The 17,787-nt window shown below is 45.0% G+C and overlaps 1 protein-coding gene and 1 long non-coding RNA gene across 3 annotated transcripts; both read left to right on the top strand.

The window, feature by feature from the left end:
• The first annotated feature begins 6,654 nt into the window (after positions 1-6,654).
• On the top strand, positions 6,655-10,899 carry CAC1 (chloroplastic acetylcoenzyme A carboxylase 1). Of its 2 annotated transcripts, none has more exons than XM_088966562.1 (7): positions 6,655-7,063; positions 7,608-7,661; positions 7,753-7,916; positions 8,020-8,350; positions 9,237-9,308; positions 10,481-10,546; positions 10,649-10,899. In XM_088966562.1, exons 1-7 carry the CDS (start codon positions 6,893-6,895, stop codon positions 10,670-10,672), a joined length of 882 nt encoding a protein of 293 aa, XP_088822688.1. In that variant the 5' UTR covers positions 6,655-6,892; the 3' UTR covers positions 10,673-10,899. The 2 variants fall into 2 exon arrangements, with proteins under 2 accessions (XP_088822688.1, XP_088822689.1); XM_088966563.1 differs by having other exon boundaries at positions 6,674-7,063; positions 7,801-7,916.
• Positions 10,900-13,457: 2,558 nt separating this feature from the next.
• On the top strand, positions 13,458-14,916 carry LOC148873188 (uncharacterized). Its single transcript, XR_016105818.1, has 3 exons — positions 13,458-13,855; positions 13,928-14,050; positions 14,156-14,916. It is a non-coding gene; the product is annotated as an uncharacterized LOC148873188 (long non-coding RNA).
• Positions 14,917-17,787: the final 2,871 nt, after the last annotated feature.

A 17,787-nucleotide genomic window follows, 5' to 3' on the forward strand; every position in this document is an offset into this window, starting at 1 on the left:
TCCACTTCTTCATTCAACTCAACCACATACAAATGTGCTTTCTTGTGCTTTAATTGATGGCCGGGAGTAAATGGCTCATTACAGAACATGCACAATCCTCTAGCCCTTCTCTTTGCCATCTCAGTTATTGTATAGACCTTGGGTGGTTTATCAAGAATAGGCATGTTTTGACTCTTGCTAGGTAATGGCACTAATGGGTGCACAAGATTCTGTTTGGATGGCAGAGCCATTGAAGGAGTAATAGGGCGCAACTGTGACTACCCATAAGTAGATGGCTTTGAGAAGCCATTTTTGTTGTGGCAGTATTTTGAATGTTTATAATTCTGTGCAGATTCGAAAATCTTCGCAAGATTCGCTGCTTGCTGCATTGTTGCAGGGTGGAACATCCTTACATGCATTTGTGTCTCATACTCCAATCTCGTAACGAAACAACTCACCTTATACTCCTCAGTTAAATCTACTCTAGTCAAGATGTTTTCCAACCAATCCATATAATCCATGACAAACCTCGTCTGCTTGAGAGACATCAACTCCGACATAGGATCGTCGAATGTAGGTCCAAAATGATTTGCAGTAGCTTTAGCATAGTCTTCCCAATTCATCGGCTCCGTTGTCAGCCTTGATTTTATCAAAGCGTGATGCCACTGGAGAGCTTTTCCCTCTAAATGGATTGCAACCAGCTTAACTTTAACTACCGGTGATGTGTTGTCCACAGAGAAAAATTGATCACACTTGTATAGCCAATCCTTCACATTTTCTCTATTAGACATTGGGAAATCAACCTTTGTCAATCTAGTCAAAAAGGAAGAATCAGTGGAATGGCCATCTACATGGTTGCTTCTCGGACATCCTCTGCGGGAATTATCCCCTGATTGTTCTTGCCTATCCCGCAATTGTTGATTAGCCAACGCTGCGATCATATCCCGCAACCTAGCAATGGCCTGCTCTAACTTGGCCTGAGATTCCTTCATCTTCTTCATCAAAGACTCCTCCACCTCACGAATAGAAGTTTGTTGTCTGGTTGAGTCCGCCATGGCCAAGGTTCGTTCAATGGCTCTGATACCAATTATGTAGCTCAGGATATGAGCTATCGAGAGACGTAGTCTACTTCATAGGTATGGCTATGGGATAAAGCCACACGAGTAACCTACAGAAATCAAGGAAGATAGCAGAGAAATAGAGAGAGAGTAATGAAAGAATTGTGGTCGTGTATCCCCTTCCGTCAGTGCACAGTCCTTTTATATACACTCCTATACATCATTAACTGACTAACCGCAACTATCAAGAACAGGTATTGACAAAATAACAGAAATAACAATGTAACAGAATTGACAACTCAGCAAGCTTGGTGCACTGCATCGTATTTATTGAATCACATAAGGTCATATATGATTTCAACTTATTATGATATTCGCATCATCCGAATTCGATTCGATTATGTCAAATATTGAATTCAAAATTGGATTTTTTGAATATCGTTGACACCATAAAAACGGGATTTGACCCGACAAATTTGGCAAAGGCTAGCCTAAGGAATTGGTACCTCTTTGCGAGGTCATGAAAAGTTGAATTGTAGAGTTTAGAGCTAATATTGCAAAGACAAAGACTATGGGATGGAACAAAAACACCTAGTCACATTTATTCTTTATTTATTGTCACGTTTCAATCTTTACCGGCTGCCCTAACTATGGTGTGCATGTCAAGTTTAGGCTATTTGTACGATCAGATACCATCCATCAGCTACTTGATCCGGCCCTAAAGTAGTCCAACTCATAAAATATGTATGCCATTTATATTCATGTGTGCATGTGAATAGTTTAAAGTTGGGAGTATCCATCACAATTTAGAGCCATTAGTTGTAACAATTATGATGCAACACGATTCGAGCACTCCTAATTGGCTACTGATTGGCTCCTTACTGGCAACGGACGACACCTGAGAAGAAGAAGATGAAGGACTCCCGAGGGACTTGCCCGACGGGAATACTTCGAAGCTTAAGTTAGAACGCTAGGGGGAGAAAGCAAAGAGTGTAGGTTGCGCTAGATCACTGAGTTCTCAAGATTAGCTCGAGAGCAAGTAAGTTTCAGATAGGTCCCTGATGTTCGAGAGAGACCCTTTCCTTTTACTAGGGAGCTATTATATAGGCGTTATTGTCAAATCGGGCAAAACTACCACTGGGCTTTTGTCGCAGCTGTTACCTGACAGGGCTGTGCAGGTGACCGCTATAGGGTACTACCCAATTGGATGGGTTACACATCCCGGGAGGACAGGCACACCACCATCTGTCAAGAGACGTGGGTACAGTCTGCTGAATGGACAGGGACTGCGCCGTTAGTTGAGAGACGTGGCGTAGTCTGATGGGTACGGTCTTTGTCAGATAGAAGCTTCCTTGAGAGCGTCCCATTGCTTAGTTGTGAGCTACCCAGTCACGCAGCGAGCTATATTGTCACGAGCTACTTCATAGCGAGCTCCAAGTGGTACTTTGGGGTGACCCTTCTCAAGATTGTCTTTGAGGTGGTTTTTCTACCTAAGTGTTGGAGCAAGCTGGTTACCCTAGCTCGCAGGTTGGGATAGTCTTGGAGTATTCCCTTTCAGTAGCTCGAGGGAGCTCGAGCTCTCGTTGTAGTGAGCTCCCCCTACAACGAGCTATGACGTAGCAAGTTGTCCTACAAGCTCGTTACTTAGTCGCAGTTAGGCTGCGGTGCTGTGTTGTTGCTCGTGCTGAGTCAGGTCCACGTGTCATTGTCTCAAGGGGTTGGGTCAAATCATCCTTAATCAATTGCCCCCACTCCTCGGGCTAAGAGTGCTACCTTAGCGTGAGGAATTCATGAAGTGGGACAGGTGGATTTGATCAAAATTTAAACTTGGTTGACTATTCGCATTAAATGCGTGTGCAGAAGTCAGAAGATTTCTGACGCTTCGGATGCCGAGAAATGCGCCGAAGCCGAAGCGACTTTTAACTCTAGATGTCGTGCAACCGTCATTATCTCAATCATGGGAGACATGCAGTTAGTCACATTTCGGTTTCAAAAGATGTGCGGTTAGCTTGACTGCGAACCGTCAGATCTGTCTCAATCTGGGCCGTTGGTTTAGGGGCACAGTGGCTTCTAATAGTAGGGCCGCCAGGCCTCATTTTCCTTCCCGCTAACTTGCTGTCTTCGGATTCTGAGATCGCGCATCCATATAGTCTGCCCGAGCTCTTCTGTTCACACCGTTTCATCTTTTCAGTGAGTCATTCACTCTGTCAATCATGTATGGATATCCGTATCACGTTTATCCCTAGGATGGTGACCAGAACGACGGCACCCCCTCGAGCTCAGTGGGAGCTTGGGAGTAGGCTCCGGAGGCTCGGGAGGCCTCTGAAGATGTGGCTTCTACCTCTCAGGGCAGAGAGCCCAACACCTTCGGTCCCTCCTCCATGACGATGGGGAGACTCTGATCTCTTGTTCGCCATTTTTGCCTTCTCGGGGACCTTATCTACGGTCTCTCCTTTGGTAATTTTCCTTGGGAGCATGGTCCCAATGATATAGTGATTTTCCAGGAACAGCTCGAGGCTGGCTTGCATCTTCCCCTACACCCCCTAATAGTGGAGGTGTTGAATCATTTTAATGTCACCATTGACCAGCTCCATCCCAACGCCATCCGAGGAATGTAGTTGGGACCATTTCCTTGTGCTATGAGTATTGCCTCCCCCTTGACCTTGACATCTTTTTCTTCCACTCTCTGTATTAAGAATGCCACTGTCGGAGCGCCTCTAGAAAGGTGTTCTTATTACTTTTCTCCCCGCCGCGGCTTTTAGCTGCTGCATGACCTATCGAACAGGGTTCCCGCCTAGAAGTTGAACTATTTTGTGGTTCGTAACCCCGAGGGGTGGCCCTTCCCAACTTCTTGGAGGGGCGCCACCCAGGACCCCGGGGCTATGTTGGACTCTGAAACTCGGAAAATGCTATTGTCTTGGGCAACTGTATGCCTTCTCTGTTCAGATTATTTGACCGTGGAGAAGCTCGCGTGTTGATGCGCGCCACCTTCTCTCTAGCAACCAGAAGCGTAAGGCGAAGAGGTTGCGTCCTCATCAAATTACCACTTCCAGGGGCACTGAGTTCGAATCTGCTGAGCTAGACCTTGTTTCTCCACCGCTTGAAATTCCTCCTGCCCCATTTGAAGGAGGCGTCGGAGAGGGTGGCCTCGAGGCATGGGGTAATTCCTCCTAGTCCTTCCCTCCCATTCCTCTACCCGCAGTTCTCAGTAGGGAATTGAGAGGGGGTCAATGACTACATCGTGGCTGGGCAGAAGAGCCAAAGGGCAATCTACCACGAGGAGGTCGCTAGGTGGGGGGAGATGAAGCCCATGGCGCTTGCCGCGTTTGCCACCTCCCACTGTATGGTGGTAAGTAGTATTTTCTTTTGCTGTTCTCTGACCTTTGTCTCTTGTTGGCAGGTGAACAACGCCATCCATGCCATGGCCCTCCGGACAAATATCCACTCCGGCGATGCTCGCAATCAGAGAGTCATCATTCAGAAGCTCCAGGGCGAACTCGACCAGGCCCGGGGCGAGCTCCTTCACACTCGTAAGGGGAGCGAGGCCTAGGAGCTGCTCGTCCATGACTAGGAGGTGCAGATCGCCAAGCTTTCCGAGGAGAGCGCACGCTATAGGGAGGAGTCATCGAGGGTGGCAGCGGAGAGGGAGCTCCTTCACCAATAGGCTTTGGACTTGGAGTCTACACTTCTGGACCAAACTCAAAACTTTGATACCATGGTAGAGGCCGAGTGGTAGAAGGCAGTTTGGGACTTCAAGGACTCCCAGGAGTATAAAAAACTCCAAGTGGAGTATGGCTCAAGCTCGTACCGCTCCGGATTCAAGCTCTGTCATTGGTTGGTCCGAAAGAAGTTCTCTGGGCTCAACATTGACGGCATCACCATGAAGGGCCTGGCTCCCGATACGACGGAACATGCGGAGGAGGAAGATCCCCGGAGGAGGTGGATGAGGTGGACCCTTGAGGTTGGCGGCTCTATTTTTCTGTTCTTTTGACTGATCACTAGTTGTTCCCGAGTGCGAGAACCCGATTTTCAAAGATATTCTTGTGTGTTTGTGCCCTTTTTTATCTCTTGTTGAACTTTTTCAAGCTTTTTAGCTCGATTTTTTTTTTGAATGGCAATGAAATTTCTCTTTTTCTTCTAAGTATGGTGTGCTCTTTTATTTTTGCCAAGGCGATCTCATCACTCGAGTTGTTAGAGCTACATACCCGAAGTAGGATTTTTCAGTAATCGTTATCCCGGGCTATCCCTTAGTGTTTAAGGCATTTTCTATGGTATACCACGAAGCGATTATCATGTATGCTCGAACTATATGTTTGTAGGTTGTACCTTACTTGGTCCAACCGATGTACTGATAATAACATAATATATATAATATACAATATGTTATCTATATTATTAGCATAATTCTGTTATTACAATTCTAATCGAATAGGACATATGATAAGAATTCCAAATTGAATTCCTTTGTGTTTGGTTTGATGGTAAAGGTAGGGAAAGATAGGAAAATCTATACAAGACTTTAGGGCTGTTCATTATAAGACCCAGTTTGACCAACCTGGACCGACCCAACCCGAGTCGGCCGAGTTTTCTTCAACATCGATCGGTTTTGAGTTGTAAAAATTCATAAACCAATGGTTTAGGTCGGTTTCGATTTTCATGTGTGAAAACCGAAACTGAAACCGGCCTATCCCGACTTAGTAGTTAGTTCATAGTTAATAGTTACAACCTACTTAGTTTTTACTTAACTAAGTTGTCTCTATCCTAGTTAGAAACTAACTTAATTTCTAGTCTTTTAGTTAGGAATGACATTAATGGCAAGTATTATAAGACAACTAGACAATGATTTTTTTTGGAAAAGTTTAATGAAAATAATCAAATGATCCTAGTTTATATGGTCTTTTACATCAAACAGGCAACCAATTACAATTAGAATTAGGTGTATTTTTTACTTAGATTATAAGGTTTCTTGAAATATACAATTTCAGTATTCTTTCTCTAATACAGTTTGACTTTTGTTAAACTTAGAGCCGAAACCGACCCAACTTGACTCAAACTAAACAGGTTGGTTTTGCTTAACACAGGATCGATTTCGATTTCAATTTCAGGTAACCCGACCAGGTCAGGTCGGTTGGAAAAATCTCAGTAAACCAACCCATCCCGACCTATGAACAGCCCTACAAGACTTATAAAAGATTTCTTTATCTTTCCCTTCATTTTCCTATTTTTTCCTTCAAACCAAACATAGCCTATGGGATTCGGATACATCAAAATTCAGATCGGGTCGGACACACCACACGGAATCCGATCCGCTTACGGCCCTATTTTGTCCCAACTTTTTTCAGTCGGTCCCAATCCATTTACTACTTGACAACTCTCCAGCTGCTGGATAAAGACAGATATCCACATACCATTAGTGTCCATTATCCACATATACATATTCTAATTCTCACGGGTTCGACCAAACCTGGTTTGATTAACTCTAATCATACGGCGTCTATCTTGGTTCTTGAATAGTGAAGACGGGGGGATCTGGACCAGTGGTGCATGCATCAACGTTCAAATGAAATGGGTGCTAGTTAAACCCGGTTGTAGTGAACCCGGTTTGTTGTATTAAGAAGGGGTGAAATGTGAATCACGGATGGATCTGGCCCACCTCACCTGAACCACTTTCCCCTAAACAGCACAAGTACACTCTCTTCTCTCTCGATTTCATCGATTAGACTTTTCTCTCCTCGCCGTCAAAACTCATAACACAGGCAAGCAAGACGGAGAGAAGGACTTTCCCAAACCCTTTCTCTCTCCTTTTCTCCTTGGAGTTTGGAAATTGAAGCGCTCGTGTTGCTTCTGTCAAGGAAATGGCGTCTTCTCTTCCGGCAGCCTCAGCAACGGCAGCAGCTGCGTCTGTAACCAAACCCACTTCTTCATCCTCCTCCTCTTTACCTTTTCCGGCACGCCATTGTTTGCACCCCAACCCCAAGGCTTCATTCCCTCCCTCGCCCAAGTTAAAGCTCCAGCTTTGTTTCAAGGTAATCATATCTTTGATTTACTTTTCCTAAGGCCTAAGGTTTCTGAGATCGATCTGAACTTTACCTCGCCCTTTCACTTGATATAGACGTAGGCGAGGTGGGATTTTAGGGTGGGGTTTAAATTTGGTGGTCCAAACTTGTGCATCTGACTTATCTCCTTGTAGAATTTTCTGAGTTCTGGTGGTATGCCTTTTCATTTTTTAATGTTTTAATAACGTTTGATTTCATAGAAAAGAGATGAAACTGCTACTTCTTTGATGATTCTAATAATATTTTGGATCATAAGAGAAAGATAATGGATTTATAAGGACTCAATGTAGTAATTGTAAATGACATCTGGTGGAATAATTGTATCCCGAGGAAACATAAATTTAGACTATGCTGCCAATAGTATTATTCTCTGGAATGTCTTATCTGGAAATTAACATATATTATTTGAATGCTTTGGAGGTAAATTTGTTAGTCCCTGCTGCAATTTGGTCATGCCGTGTGTTAAAACGCTTCTGTTGGTTTCATAATGATGAAAGTGATACCTGCATTGCAGGCTCTGCACTCTAATCGGAACCACTCCACTCCGTTGAAAGCTCAATTGAATGAGGTAAGGTTCTTCATCGGTTTTCATTAAGAATCTTCTTTCCGTTTTTTGTTCCTTGTGGGACTTGTTTCTAGAGCTATATATTGTATTCAAGGTTGCTGTGGATGGATCATCTAATGCTGTGGCAACTCCTGAAAATAAGTCAAAAATCCCATCAGTGGAAAAGGATGATAATCCAGGAAATGAACCATCTCCATCAGCTTTGGCCACAGAAACGTCAATATCTGAATTTATAACTCAAGTTTCAAGCCTCATCAAGTAAGAGATCCATTTGCTTCTCCTTGATGTTCTCTATCTAGCATTTAATTCCGGAAAAGGTTGGTCTTGATCATATATACATATATGTATGCCTGTCTTATAGGCTTGTAGATTCTAGAGATGTCGTGGAATTGCAGTTGAAGCAACTTGATTGTGAGCTGATCATCCGTAAAAAGGAGGCCTTGCCACCGCCACCTTCTCCTCCAGTGGTTATGATGCAATCTCCTTATTCACCAGCAGCCATGCCATCAGCTTTTCCACCAGCACCACCTGTAGCTCCCCCAACACCTTCTGCCCCTAGTTCTTCAACGTCAACTCCTGCACCATCTCCATCTGCTTCTAAATCAGCCAAGTCGTCTCTTCCATCTCTTAAAAGCCCTATGGCTGGAACATTCTACCGTAGCCCAGCACCTGGTGAACCCCCATTTGTTAAGGTGATTATTCTTTAATAGGGTGTGTTTGAAATTTTGAATCATGAAATTAGTGATGTAGGGATTGAAATTGCATGCCAAAATGCTAATTGTAGGCATTTTGATGTTCCCAATTAATATGAACTAGAGTGTCCATGGATTTCCAATTTAAGAATTGGGTTATAAACCAACCCACGATGACCCCTCTCAAAAGAGAAGTAATAAGATAGAAGAGTTATAGTAATAAATAAGAAGAAGACTATTATATTAAAAAAATAAATGCGGTCATACTTTACCTTTATTCAAAAACTAAATAAATAAGTAAATAAATAAGAGGTAGAGTATTATATTTAATAATGATAAGATATCTCAAATCTTATTATTATCCAATAAAAATTAACTATATTTAAATGAGGATCTATAGTGGTTTAACTCATAGCATCGTATGACTTAACAAATATATAACAAGAAAATAGTAAAGTATCCTTTATTTTGTTTTACTTTTTACAATTTAAAGAAGAAATACAAAACATAACAACAACAACAACAACAACAATGATAATGATGATAATGAAACAATAATGGAAATAGTAGTAGTTGGAGAAAATAGGTGATAATTTTCTAACTAATCACATTATGGCAAATTAATTATTCAGTTAAAATGGTTTGAACATTTTGATCTATCCTCGACTAAGTGAATCAATTCTTCTGTGATGCCCAAACAATGAACTTTCAATCCATAGGAATTCCAATACTTGGACATTCAAACTCTTATGCAACTGAATTTCCATGTCAATTCCAATTTGCACAATCCAAATACATCGTTAGATTTTTTTTTGGATAGGCACTTCAATAATGCATTCTCTTGTCAGGTCTACATAATTTTTTCTTTTCTCTTGCCATTCCTCAGGTTGGAGACAAAGTTACAAAAGGGCAGATCCTTTGCATCATTGAAGCCATGAAATTGATGAATGAAATTGAAGTAAGGCCGCTATTCTTTTACTTTCTGTTATAAAAGTTCTTTTTAATAAACTGTGCTATTAAAATTTGGTTCACCACACATAGAGCTTCTGCTCCTTATTCTAACATTGCTAATTTTTTTTCTTTCCCTTTTCTCTTTTTGGCTCATTTTTGTAATGTGATTGGCTAAGAATAAGAGGATATGCAAGTAGCATAGACAAAATAATAGCACTTAATGCACGATCTCACACACAAACACAAGCATATGAAATAAGGATTGTATGCCTAGCAAAGATAATGCTAGGGATTTTTATATAGTTGGAATAAAGTTTAAAGGTCAAAGCTCAGCATAGGCTGAAAGTTAGTTGAGAAGGTGAAAATGGTGAGCAAGTAAACACTCTAAAAGGGTAAGCTGGAATTTTGAGATACTTTGCTCATTGCTTATCCATTTCTTCTTTAGTGCTTGTGACAAATCATTTGGAGAGAAACGTTCTGGCCTTCTGGGTACAGTTTTATGGAATGTTTGGGTCTTTGGGAAGAGTAGGCTGCCAAGGTTTCTCAGAATAGGCAAGGGCAGTCCAGGCGGTGACTAAATCGGTCACTATTGGAGTGGTCCATTGGGTACAAGCACCAGACAAGGGCTGAAGACAGACTCGAAAGAAATTCTATTGAGTGAGAGTTTTTATATTGGGTGAGGGCAGTCCATTGGGTACAAGCACTAGACAAGCACTAGACAAGGAGTACTTCATGTGGTTTCAAACTCGAAAGAAATTCTATTCAATTTTGAATAAGGTTAATAAATTGAACTTTGGTTAAATATTGAGTGAGAGTTTATATTATTTAATGAAGTTTTGGGATTTTATTCACTTATTTTGCTCAAAATTAGAACTAGTATTGGAACTAATAAAAATAAGCAAATACCATAACGCATATATAATATAAATTAAAAACATCAATAAAAATAAGAACTTTGTCAAAAAAATTCACCAAAAATTCTGGAACAATTTCTACTTGCACCGAGTGGTGAGTAGTTCAATACTCATTCTCTCTCTCTCTCTCTCTCTCTCTCTCTCTCTCTTCTAGTGTGATAACCTGAGTGGTGTGATAGGGTCTTGCTACCATGTTAAATAAATAGTTATTATTTAAGATCTGAGTAACAGCATTAATTTGATACTTGTGACATCATTTCTACAGGCTGATCAATCAGGTACAATAGTTGAGATCCTCGTAGATGATGGCAAGCCTATTAGCGTGGACACTGTATGTTTTCCCCAGAACTCCTTGTTTGTATTGTGACACATTTTATATGCATGTAGGTTTTCAAGTTATCTTGACTTTGCCCTATTTTTCCCATCTTTGCAGCCACTTTTTGTGATCGAGCCATAGAGGTCATGACTATAGAAGGGGGCAGGTGAACTAAATGAGGGGGGTTTGAGCTATTTTTCTTGGTAATGTAGCAAAGTTGTTTAGGTATGTTTTCTTATGGATAAAATGTTTTGCCTGGAATGAGATGGTAGGTAGAGATTAAGATTTAGTTGTTTAGGTATGTTTTCTTGTGGATTGAGATTTTCTTTTTTATTTAAAATATACAACCCGAAGGAATTCTATCATAAGTTATAACTAGCTGACAGCCCATGCAAAGCACAGACAGAGAACAGGAAGTGAATGATTAAAAATTGGGACACGGAATGCCTGATCGAGACCATGCGTTTTTTATTTTCACTCTGTTACAGGGCAAAATCTATAGATTGTCTTCATTGATACATGGGAGATAGTAAATCGGATGGTCTGTACCTTATTCATAAACGCTGGTTCATAATGTAATTCAGTGTCAAATGGGCTGCATAATACATCTGTCAGCAAAGTTGTCAGCATTTTGATTTTGGGATGTTCATTGATTCAGATTGTGTATGTTTTAATAACTCGGACCAGACCGGATGGCCGGATCATTCAATCCGGGAACCAGAGGACATTCTGGTTTTCTTTTAAACCCCGGTTTTCATATTATTGAAAAACTAGAAGAACCGATCAAAACCTGGCAGAACAGTTGAAAACTGGTCAAGTTTCAACGATCCAATTGATTTCTGATGTAGCGCGATCTAGCTTCTCCCAGCTGGAGGTTATCTGGCTTCTAGACGGATGGTGGACTGAACTTGCAATGTGAGAACCCGGGGTTGCTAACTCGGTGAGGTTGCTCCGATGCTTAAGTCATTTGGCTAGTAGCGAGCTGATATTGTTTTGAAAGTAGAGAGTCTGAGAGCAGGAAAATCATGCATACATTGCACCCCTGGGGGGTGGAGTCTTTATATAATGGAGTTCTCGCGGGTTTCGCGGAGCGGTTCCGGGATCTTTGTTACGATGAGATTCGTTTCCGTGATAATGGGGGATAACTGATAGCGTTTATCGAGCCCGCCCGAATCGGATGGGAGAGAGATAAGGCTTACCGTTATGAGGCATGATCTCACGAGGCTCGGAATCTGATGGCGAGATCTTTGGGGTTGCCATGTAGTGGTCTTTCAATATTATCCGAGTTACTTCTCTTTAGATCTGACTTGGGGCAAACGCCGAAGTGCCTTGGGATCAATGTGGTCTTGATATGACCTTACACCGAGGTGAAGTCGTCTCGAGGTGGTTCGATTATCTGAGCTTGATATGTTGCGGACTTGGCATGTTGGGCTGAGTTGTTGTCTTACTAGTTGGGTCGTGTCCACGTGTTCCCTTGTTACTAGGTCGGCCCAAATTGTCTTTCATTAATTGCCCTCACTCCCCCAGTTGGGGGTCCCGACCCGGTGCAGGGAGTTCATGACGAGTCTAGGTGGATTTGGCATGAGGTCTAGGCGGTCTGTCGAGCGGATCAACCGATTGGACCTATTTGAACCTTTGGTTAACCAGACGTAGCCCAGGTCGCGTTGGGTGTACATGTGGACGTCATGCTGTTTATGGACTCCGCGGACGTAAAAAATGTGCTCAACCGATTTCGTTCTCGGGCATCTTGCAACCGGTTTTCATGAGAGCCGTTGGATCAAGCAAATCTCAGCCGTTAATCGCCTCGCAGTGAACTATAAATAGGGGGCTGAGGGACCCCTCTTCTTCGCCAAAAATTTTGTGATTGAGCTCTCCCGAGGTCGCGTCGAAGTCTTTCAGCTCGCTCTTTCTTTGTATTCCGAAGTCTTCATTCTCTTGGTGAGTTCGTGTTTTCCTTAGTTTGTTCTCCTTTGTTTTTTAATCATGTCTAGCTCTAGTATAGATAGGCTCTTAGGTGACTCTAGCGAGGTCGGGGGTACCGAGGTGCAGTCCGTGGCCCCTGTTGGGGAGGTTAGCTCGTCGTCGGGCAACTCCCCTCTTTGGTTTTTAGAGGGAACTTCTCTACCTGAAATTGGGCCATCTCGGCCTGGTGAGCCCAAGGCACGGGAGGAGGGACCGACCTCTAGGACGGAGGTCCCATCTTCTTCCCAGGGTCGGGATCCGGACGACTTCGGTCCTTCTATCTTGACCTCGGATAGGTTAATGTATTTAGTAGCTTGCTATCGTCTTCCCGATAGCCTAGTCTTTAGTGTTACTGTAGGTCAGTATCCTTGGGCTCACGATCCTTATGAGCTCGCAGTTTTTGAGGAGCAGCTCGCTGCCGGGCTGTGCTTCCCGCTCCACCCCTTCATTATAGAGATAGTCAAGTTTTTTAACATCACCATTGACCAACTACACCCGAACTCTATCCGGAACATAGTAGGCACCATCTCCCTGTTCCATGAGTACAACTAACCTCTGTCCTTAGACGTTTTCAGTTTGATCTGTTCGATCAAAAAGAATTCTGCTTGTCTGCGCGGGGACATCAGACAAAGTTACTACATCTCTCCTCGGCCCGGGTTTAAAATCCTGTTCGGTAGCCTGAACAAGGTTCCGACCTGGAAGAGGAGGTACTTGTCCGAAATCCTAAGTGATGGTCTTTTCCAACTCATTGGAGGGTGGCTATCAAGAATCCCGAGGTGAGTTTAGATGCGGAGACTAGGGCAATTATCAACTCTTGGAGGGACCTCGGCCTGGAGATGAAAGATTTCTTGGCCGAGGAGAAGCTTGTGCGAGCTGGGCTGAGCCCTCCTGGTAGGTCTCCACCTCGGCTTTTATTTTACGGTTTTCTTTAGTTTGCGACTAACCCTTTTTCTTACTCTTACAGTTACCATGCCAGAGGTTGATGCTAAGGACCTTCTCAAGAGCTTTCAGAGAGGGAAGAAGAGGAAGGCTTCGAAGAAATCTCGCCGGGAGGCTGATCCTTCTGTCCCCGCCCCATCTGAAGTCCTTGCTCCATAGCCGATCTCTGCCGAGCTTCCCGAGGAGGAGGTCCGCCCTCAACCCCTTACAGTGGACTTGGACGAGGACCGGGAGGAAGACCTTCAGCCTCACGAGCTGAAGAGCACTTCCGCGCCCAAGCTTGAATGCCCCAAAGAAAGCACAATGACCCCTCGGCTCGGACTGCTCAAGAGCAAGGGTGCTGTCTTTCCTGCCGAGGTTGCGAAATGGGCTGATATGCCTACAAGCCAGCTCGGTGGCCGGGCTGCCAGCTACTGCATGGTGGTAAGTATCTTACTTTACATTTTATTTCCTTGTCAAATTTTCAAACGTACTTACCTTGGTTTTCTTTACCAGGTGAAGACCCCTTGGCTCGGACTGCTCAAGAGCAAGGGTGCCGTCTTTCCTGCTGAGGTTGCAGAATTGGCTGATAAGCCTACAAGCCAGCTCGAAAGTTGGGCTGCCAGCTATTGCATGGTGGTAAGTATCTTACTTTACATTTTATTTCCTTGTCAAACTTTCAAACATACTTACCTTGGTTTTCTTTACTTGGTGAACTCCACCATTCATTCGTTGGTCTACCAGTTCGAGGTCTTCCTGAAGAGAGCTTGGGAAGCTGAGGAGAAGGCGCAAAAACTTTACCGCGAGCTGGACATAGCTCGGGGTGAGGTTGTTCGGGTCAAGAAGGGAGTTCGGAGCCAGCAGGAGCTGATCATGTCCATGACCGAGGAGAAGGCGAAGCAATAAGAGTTGATCATGGCCATGACCGAGGAGAAGGTGAAGCAACAGGAGCTGATCTCAGCAATGACCAAGGAGAAGGCAAAGCTTCAACGAGAGATTGGGAATCTTGAAGCAATGATCCAAGAGCGAACTGAGATCTTCGAGACCGCCATCCAAGAGGCGCGAGCTGAAGAAAGAAGCCTCGCCATTGACCGCTTCAAGGAATCCTCGGAGTTCCACAATCTCCAGGTCGAATATGGATCGAGCTCCTATCGTTCTGGCTTCAAGCTGTGCAAGTATCTAATGCGGTAGAAATTCCCCGATCTTGACCTCAGAGTTGTCTCTATGTCTGACCTTACTCCCGAGGTGGCGGAGGCGGCTAACGAAGAGCCTGGCTCATCTGACGAAGAAAGTGATGACGAAGTCCAAGAGGCGGGCCCATCGGGTCAAGAGGACGCGGAGGAGCATATGGAGACCGACCTGCCTGGCAGTCTGCATGCATGATCTCGACTTTTTCTTCTTTTTACTGTTTGGATGTACACCCCGAGGCCACCGAGCTCGGGTTATAATGAGCTCTTTGTACTTAAAATCTTTTCATCAATGAAATACAAACATTTTTTGACTAATCCTTGTGCAAAAACATTCTAAGTGTAAATGACCCCCGATCTAGCGATTTGAACTAGACAGAGGTAGGAGTAGGAGTATAGGTTATCCTGAATTGTCGAGCTACCGAGCTGGACAACAAGTAAGGATACTCAAAGAAAAATTTTTCTAAGTGGTTGTCACCCCGAATTGTCTATTCGGACTACTAGTAGGGGTAATTTCACATAATGTACGCCGAGGTGAGCGACATTGCAGGGTATATACCCAATCTGTCTGCGCATGGGCTACTCACTGAGATGTCGGTTGTCCCTAACGGGGCCCAACCTGTCGTTATATGCCGAAGTGGGCTAGACATCGTAGGGCTCATACCCGAGCTGTCTACGCCTTAGGCATTAGAGGTACTTTGCCTATGCCGAAGAGGCGACTAGGACTTATCTGCCCATGCCGAGGAGGCGATTAGGATTTGTTCGCCCATGCCAAAGAGGCGACTGGTACTTGTTCGCCAATGCTGAGGAGGCGATTGAGATTAGTTCGCCCATGCCGAAGAGGCGGTTGGGACTAGTTCGCCCATACCGAAGAGGCGACTGGGACTTATGTGCTCGATGCTTTAGTCCTTGGACTTTTGGGAGTGATTCGTAGTCCGGTCTCCAGTTTGGCAGTCACAGGTAGTATCGCCTTAAGTTGTTGATGTTCCATGCTCAAGGTACCTGTTTTCCTTCTAGGGTTTCGAGCTCATACGTACCTTCCCCGAGTACCCGTCTTACTCGGTATGAACCTTCCCCGTTCGGTCCGAGCTTACCGACACCGGGCTCAGGTACCTTGACTTTCCTGAGAACCAGGTCGCCAACATGGAAGTGCCGTTTCTTGACCCGGGCGTTATAGTACCGAGCCACCCTTTGCTGGTAGGCTGCAGTCTGAATGTATTCTAGGTCTTATACTTTTTCCACCAAGTCGAGGTTGGTATGGAGTTCATCATCGTTTGCTTCTTTGTTGTATGCTTCCAGGCGTAGTGTAGGCACCTCGATCTCAGGTGGGATTATTGCTTCCGTGCCATAAGTGAGGTTGAAGGGGGTTTCACCCGTGGCGATCTTAACGGTGGTTCGGTAAGTCCATAGTACACTGGGTAGCTCATCTACCCATAGTCCCTTAGCTCGGGCTAAGCGGGCTTTTAGTCCATAGAGTATAGCTCTGTTCGTGACTTCTACCTTCCCGTTTGCCTGAGGGTGTGCCACCGAAGTGAAGTTCTGTTGTATCCCATCTCGATGCACCAACTTTGGAATTCCCGAGTACCCGTCTTACTCGGTACGGACCTTCCCAGTTTGGTCCGAGCTTACCGACACCAGGCTCAGGTACCATGACTTTCCTGAGAACCAGGTTTCCAACACGGAAGTGCCGTTTCTCGACCCGGGCGTTATGGTACCGAGCCACCCTTTACTGGTAGGCTGCAGTCCGAATGTATTCTTGGTCCCGTACTTCTTCCACCAGGTCGAGGTTGGTACTGAGCTCGCCGTCGTTTGCTTCTTCGTTGTATCCCTCCAGCCGTAGTGTAGGCACCTCGATCTCAGGTGGGATTACTGCTTCTGTGCAATAAGTGAGGTTGAAGGGGGTTTCACTCGTGGCGGTCTTAATGGTATTTCGATAAGCCCATAGTACACTGGGCTGCTCATCCACCCGTTGTCCCTTAGCTCGGGCTAAGCGGGCTTTTAGTCCACAGAGTATAGCTCTGTTCGTGACTTCTGCCTTCCCGTTTGCCTGAGGGTGTTCCATCGAAGTGAAGTTCTGCTGTATCCCATCTCGGTGCACCAACTCTGGAATTTGGTATCTTCGAACTGCTTATCGTTGTCGGAGATAAGCACCCGAGGTAGCCCGAAGCGGCATACTATGTTCATCCAAAAGAAATTTTGTATCCTGCGGGCTGTGATTGTTGCTAGGGGTTACGCCTCCTCCCACTTTGTGAAGTAATCCACTACTACCATCAGGAATCTCCTCTGTCCTGTCGCTGGCGGGAATGGGCCAAGAATGTCGATTCACCACTATGTGAAGGGCCATGGGCTGGTGAGATACTTCAGGTCCGTAGTAGGTCAATGGTGGATGTTGGCGTGCCTTTGACATTTATAGCACTTTTTGACAAGCTCGAGTGCGTCTGCCTTCCTTGTGGGCCAATAGTACCCCTGCCGTAGCACTTTCTGGACGAGAGCTTTCCCCCCAAGTGTCCACCACACAAGCCTTCACGAGTGTCGTGAAGAACGAGTTCGGCCTATGAGGGTCACAAGCAGCGCAAATAGGGGAGCGTGAAGGATCTCCGGTACAACCGCCCGTCTATCATGACGTACTTGGCTGCCTGGCGCTCTACCCTTCTGGTCGCGTTGCGATCTGCTGGGAGGGTCTCGTGAAGCAGGTAGCTCGCGAGTGGGTCAATCCAGCTCGGCTCTGCTTGTGCAACAGGAGCGACCTCTTCTGCCCCCTGCCCCGAGAATGCTGGGCCGGGGTAGGTTCTCTATATACATGGTCCTCATGGTGTTCTTGCTTGTGCTGGCTAACCGAGATAAGGCATCGACCTCAGCGTTCTCGGACCTTGGAATCTGCCTGATGAAATTGGAGTAGAAGCTGCGTAGAACTTCCCTGACCTTGGCTAGATAAGCGACCATGGTGGGGTCGCGAGCTTCATAATCACTGGTGACCTGGTTGACCACGAGCTGGGAATCACTGTAGATGACAATGTGTTTAGCTTGCACTTTGTTCGCTAGAGTGAGCCCGACTATTAGTGCTTCGGAGGACAAAGGAGATGACTCGAAGAGGAGGGGAGCGGTCTTTGTGGCTTCCGACCTCGCCTCCTCTTTACCTTTAGGCTGCTCAGGTTGACTAAGTCCAGCGAGCTGGCTTGGAACTACAGT

Source organism: Nelumbo lutea, chromosome 1, assembly GCF_056320005.1.
Source record: "Nelumbo lutea isolate HS-2025 chromosome 1, American lotus-T2T, whole genome shotgun sequence".
NCBI lineage: Eukaryota > Viridiplantae > Streptophyta > Magnoliopsida > Proteales > Nelumbonaceae > Nelumbo > Nelumbo lutea.

Excerpts from the sequence above, each read along its gene's own strand:
- CAC1 (XM_088966562.1), top strand. The coding sequence starts at position 6,893 with ATGGCGTCTTCTCTTCCGGCAGCCTCAGCAACGGCAGCAGCTGCGTCT. Across the intron at positions 8,351-9,236 it reads GTGAACCCCCATTTGTTAAG|GTTGGAGACAAAGTTACAAA; the intron begins GTGATTATTCTT and ends GCCATTCCTCAG. Across the intron at positions 10,547-10,648 it reads AGCCTATTAGCGTGGACACT|CCACTTTTTGTGATCGAGCC; the intron begins GTATGTTTTCCC and ends CCATCTTTGCAG.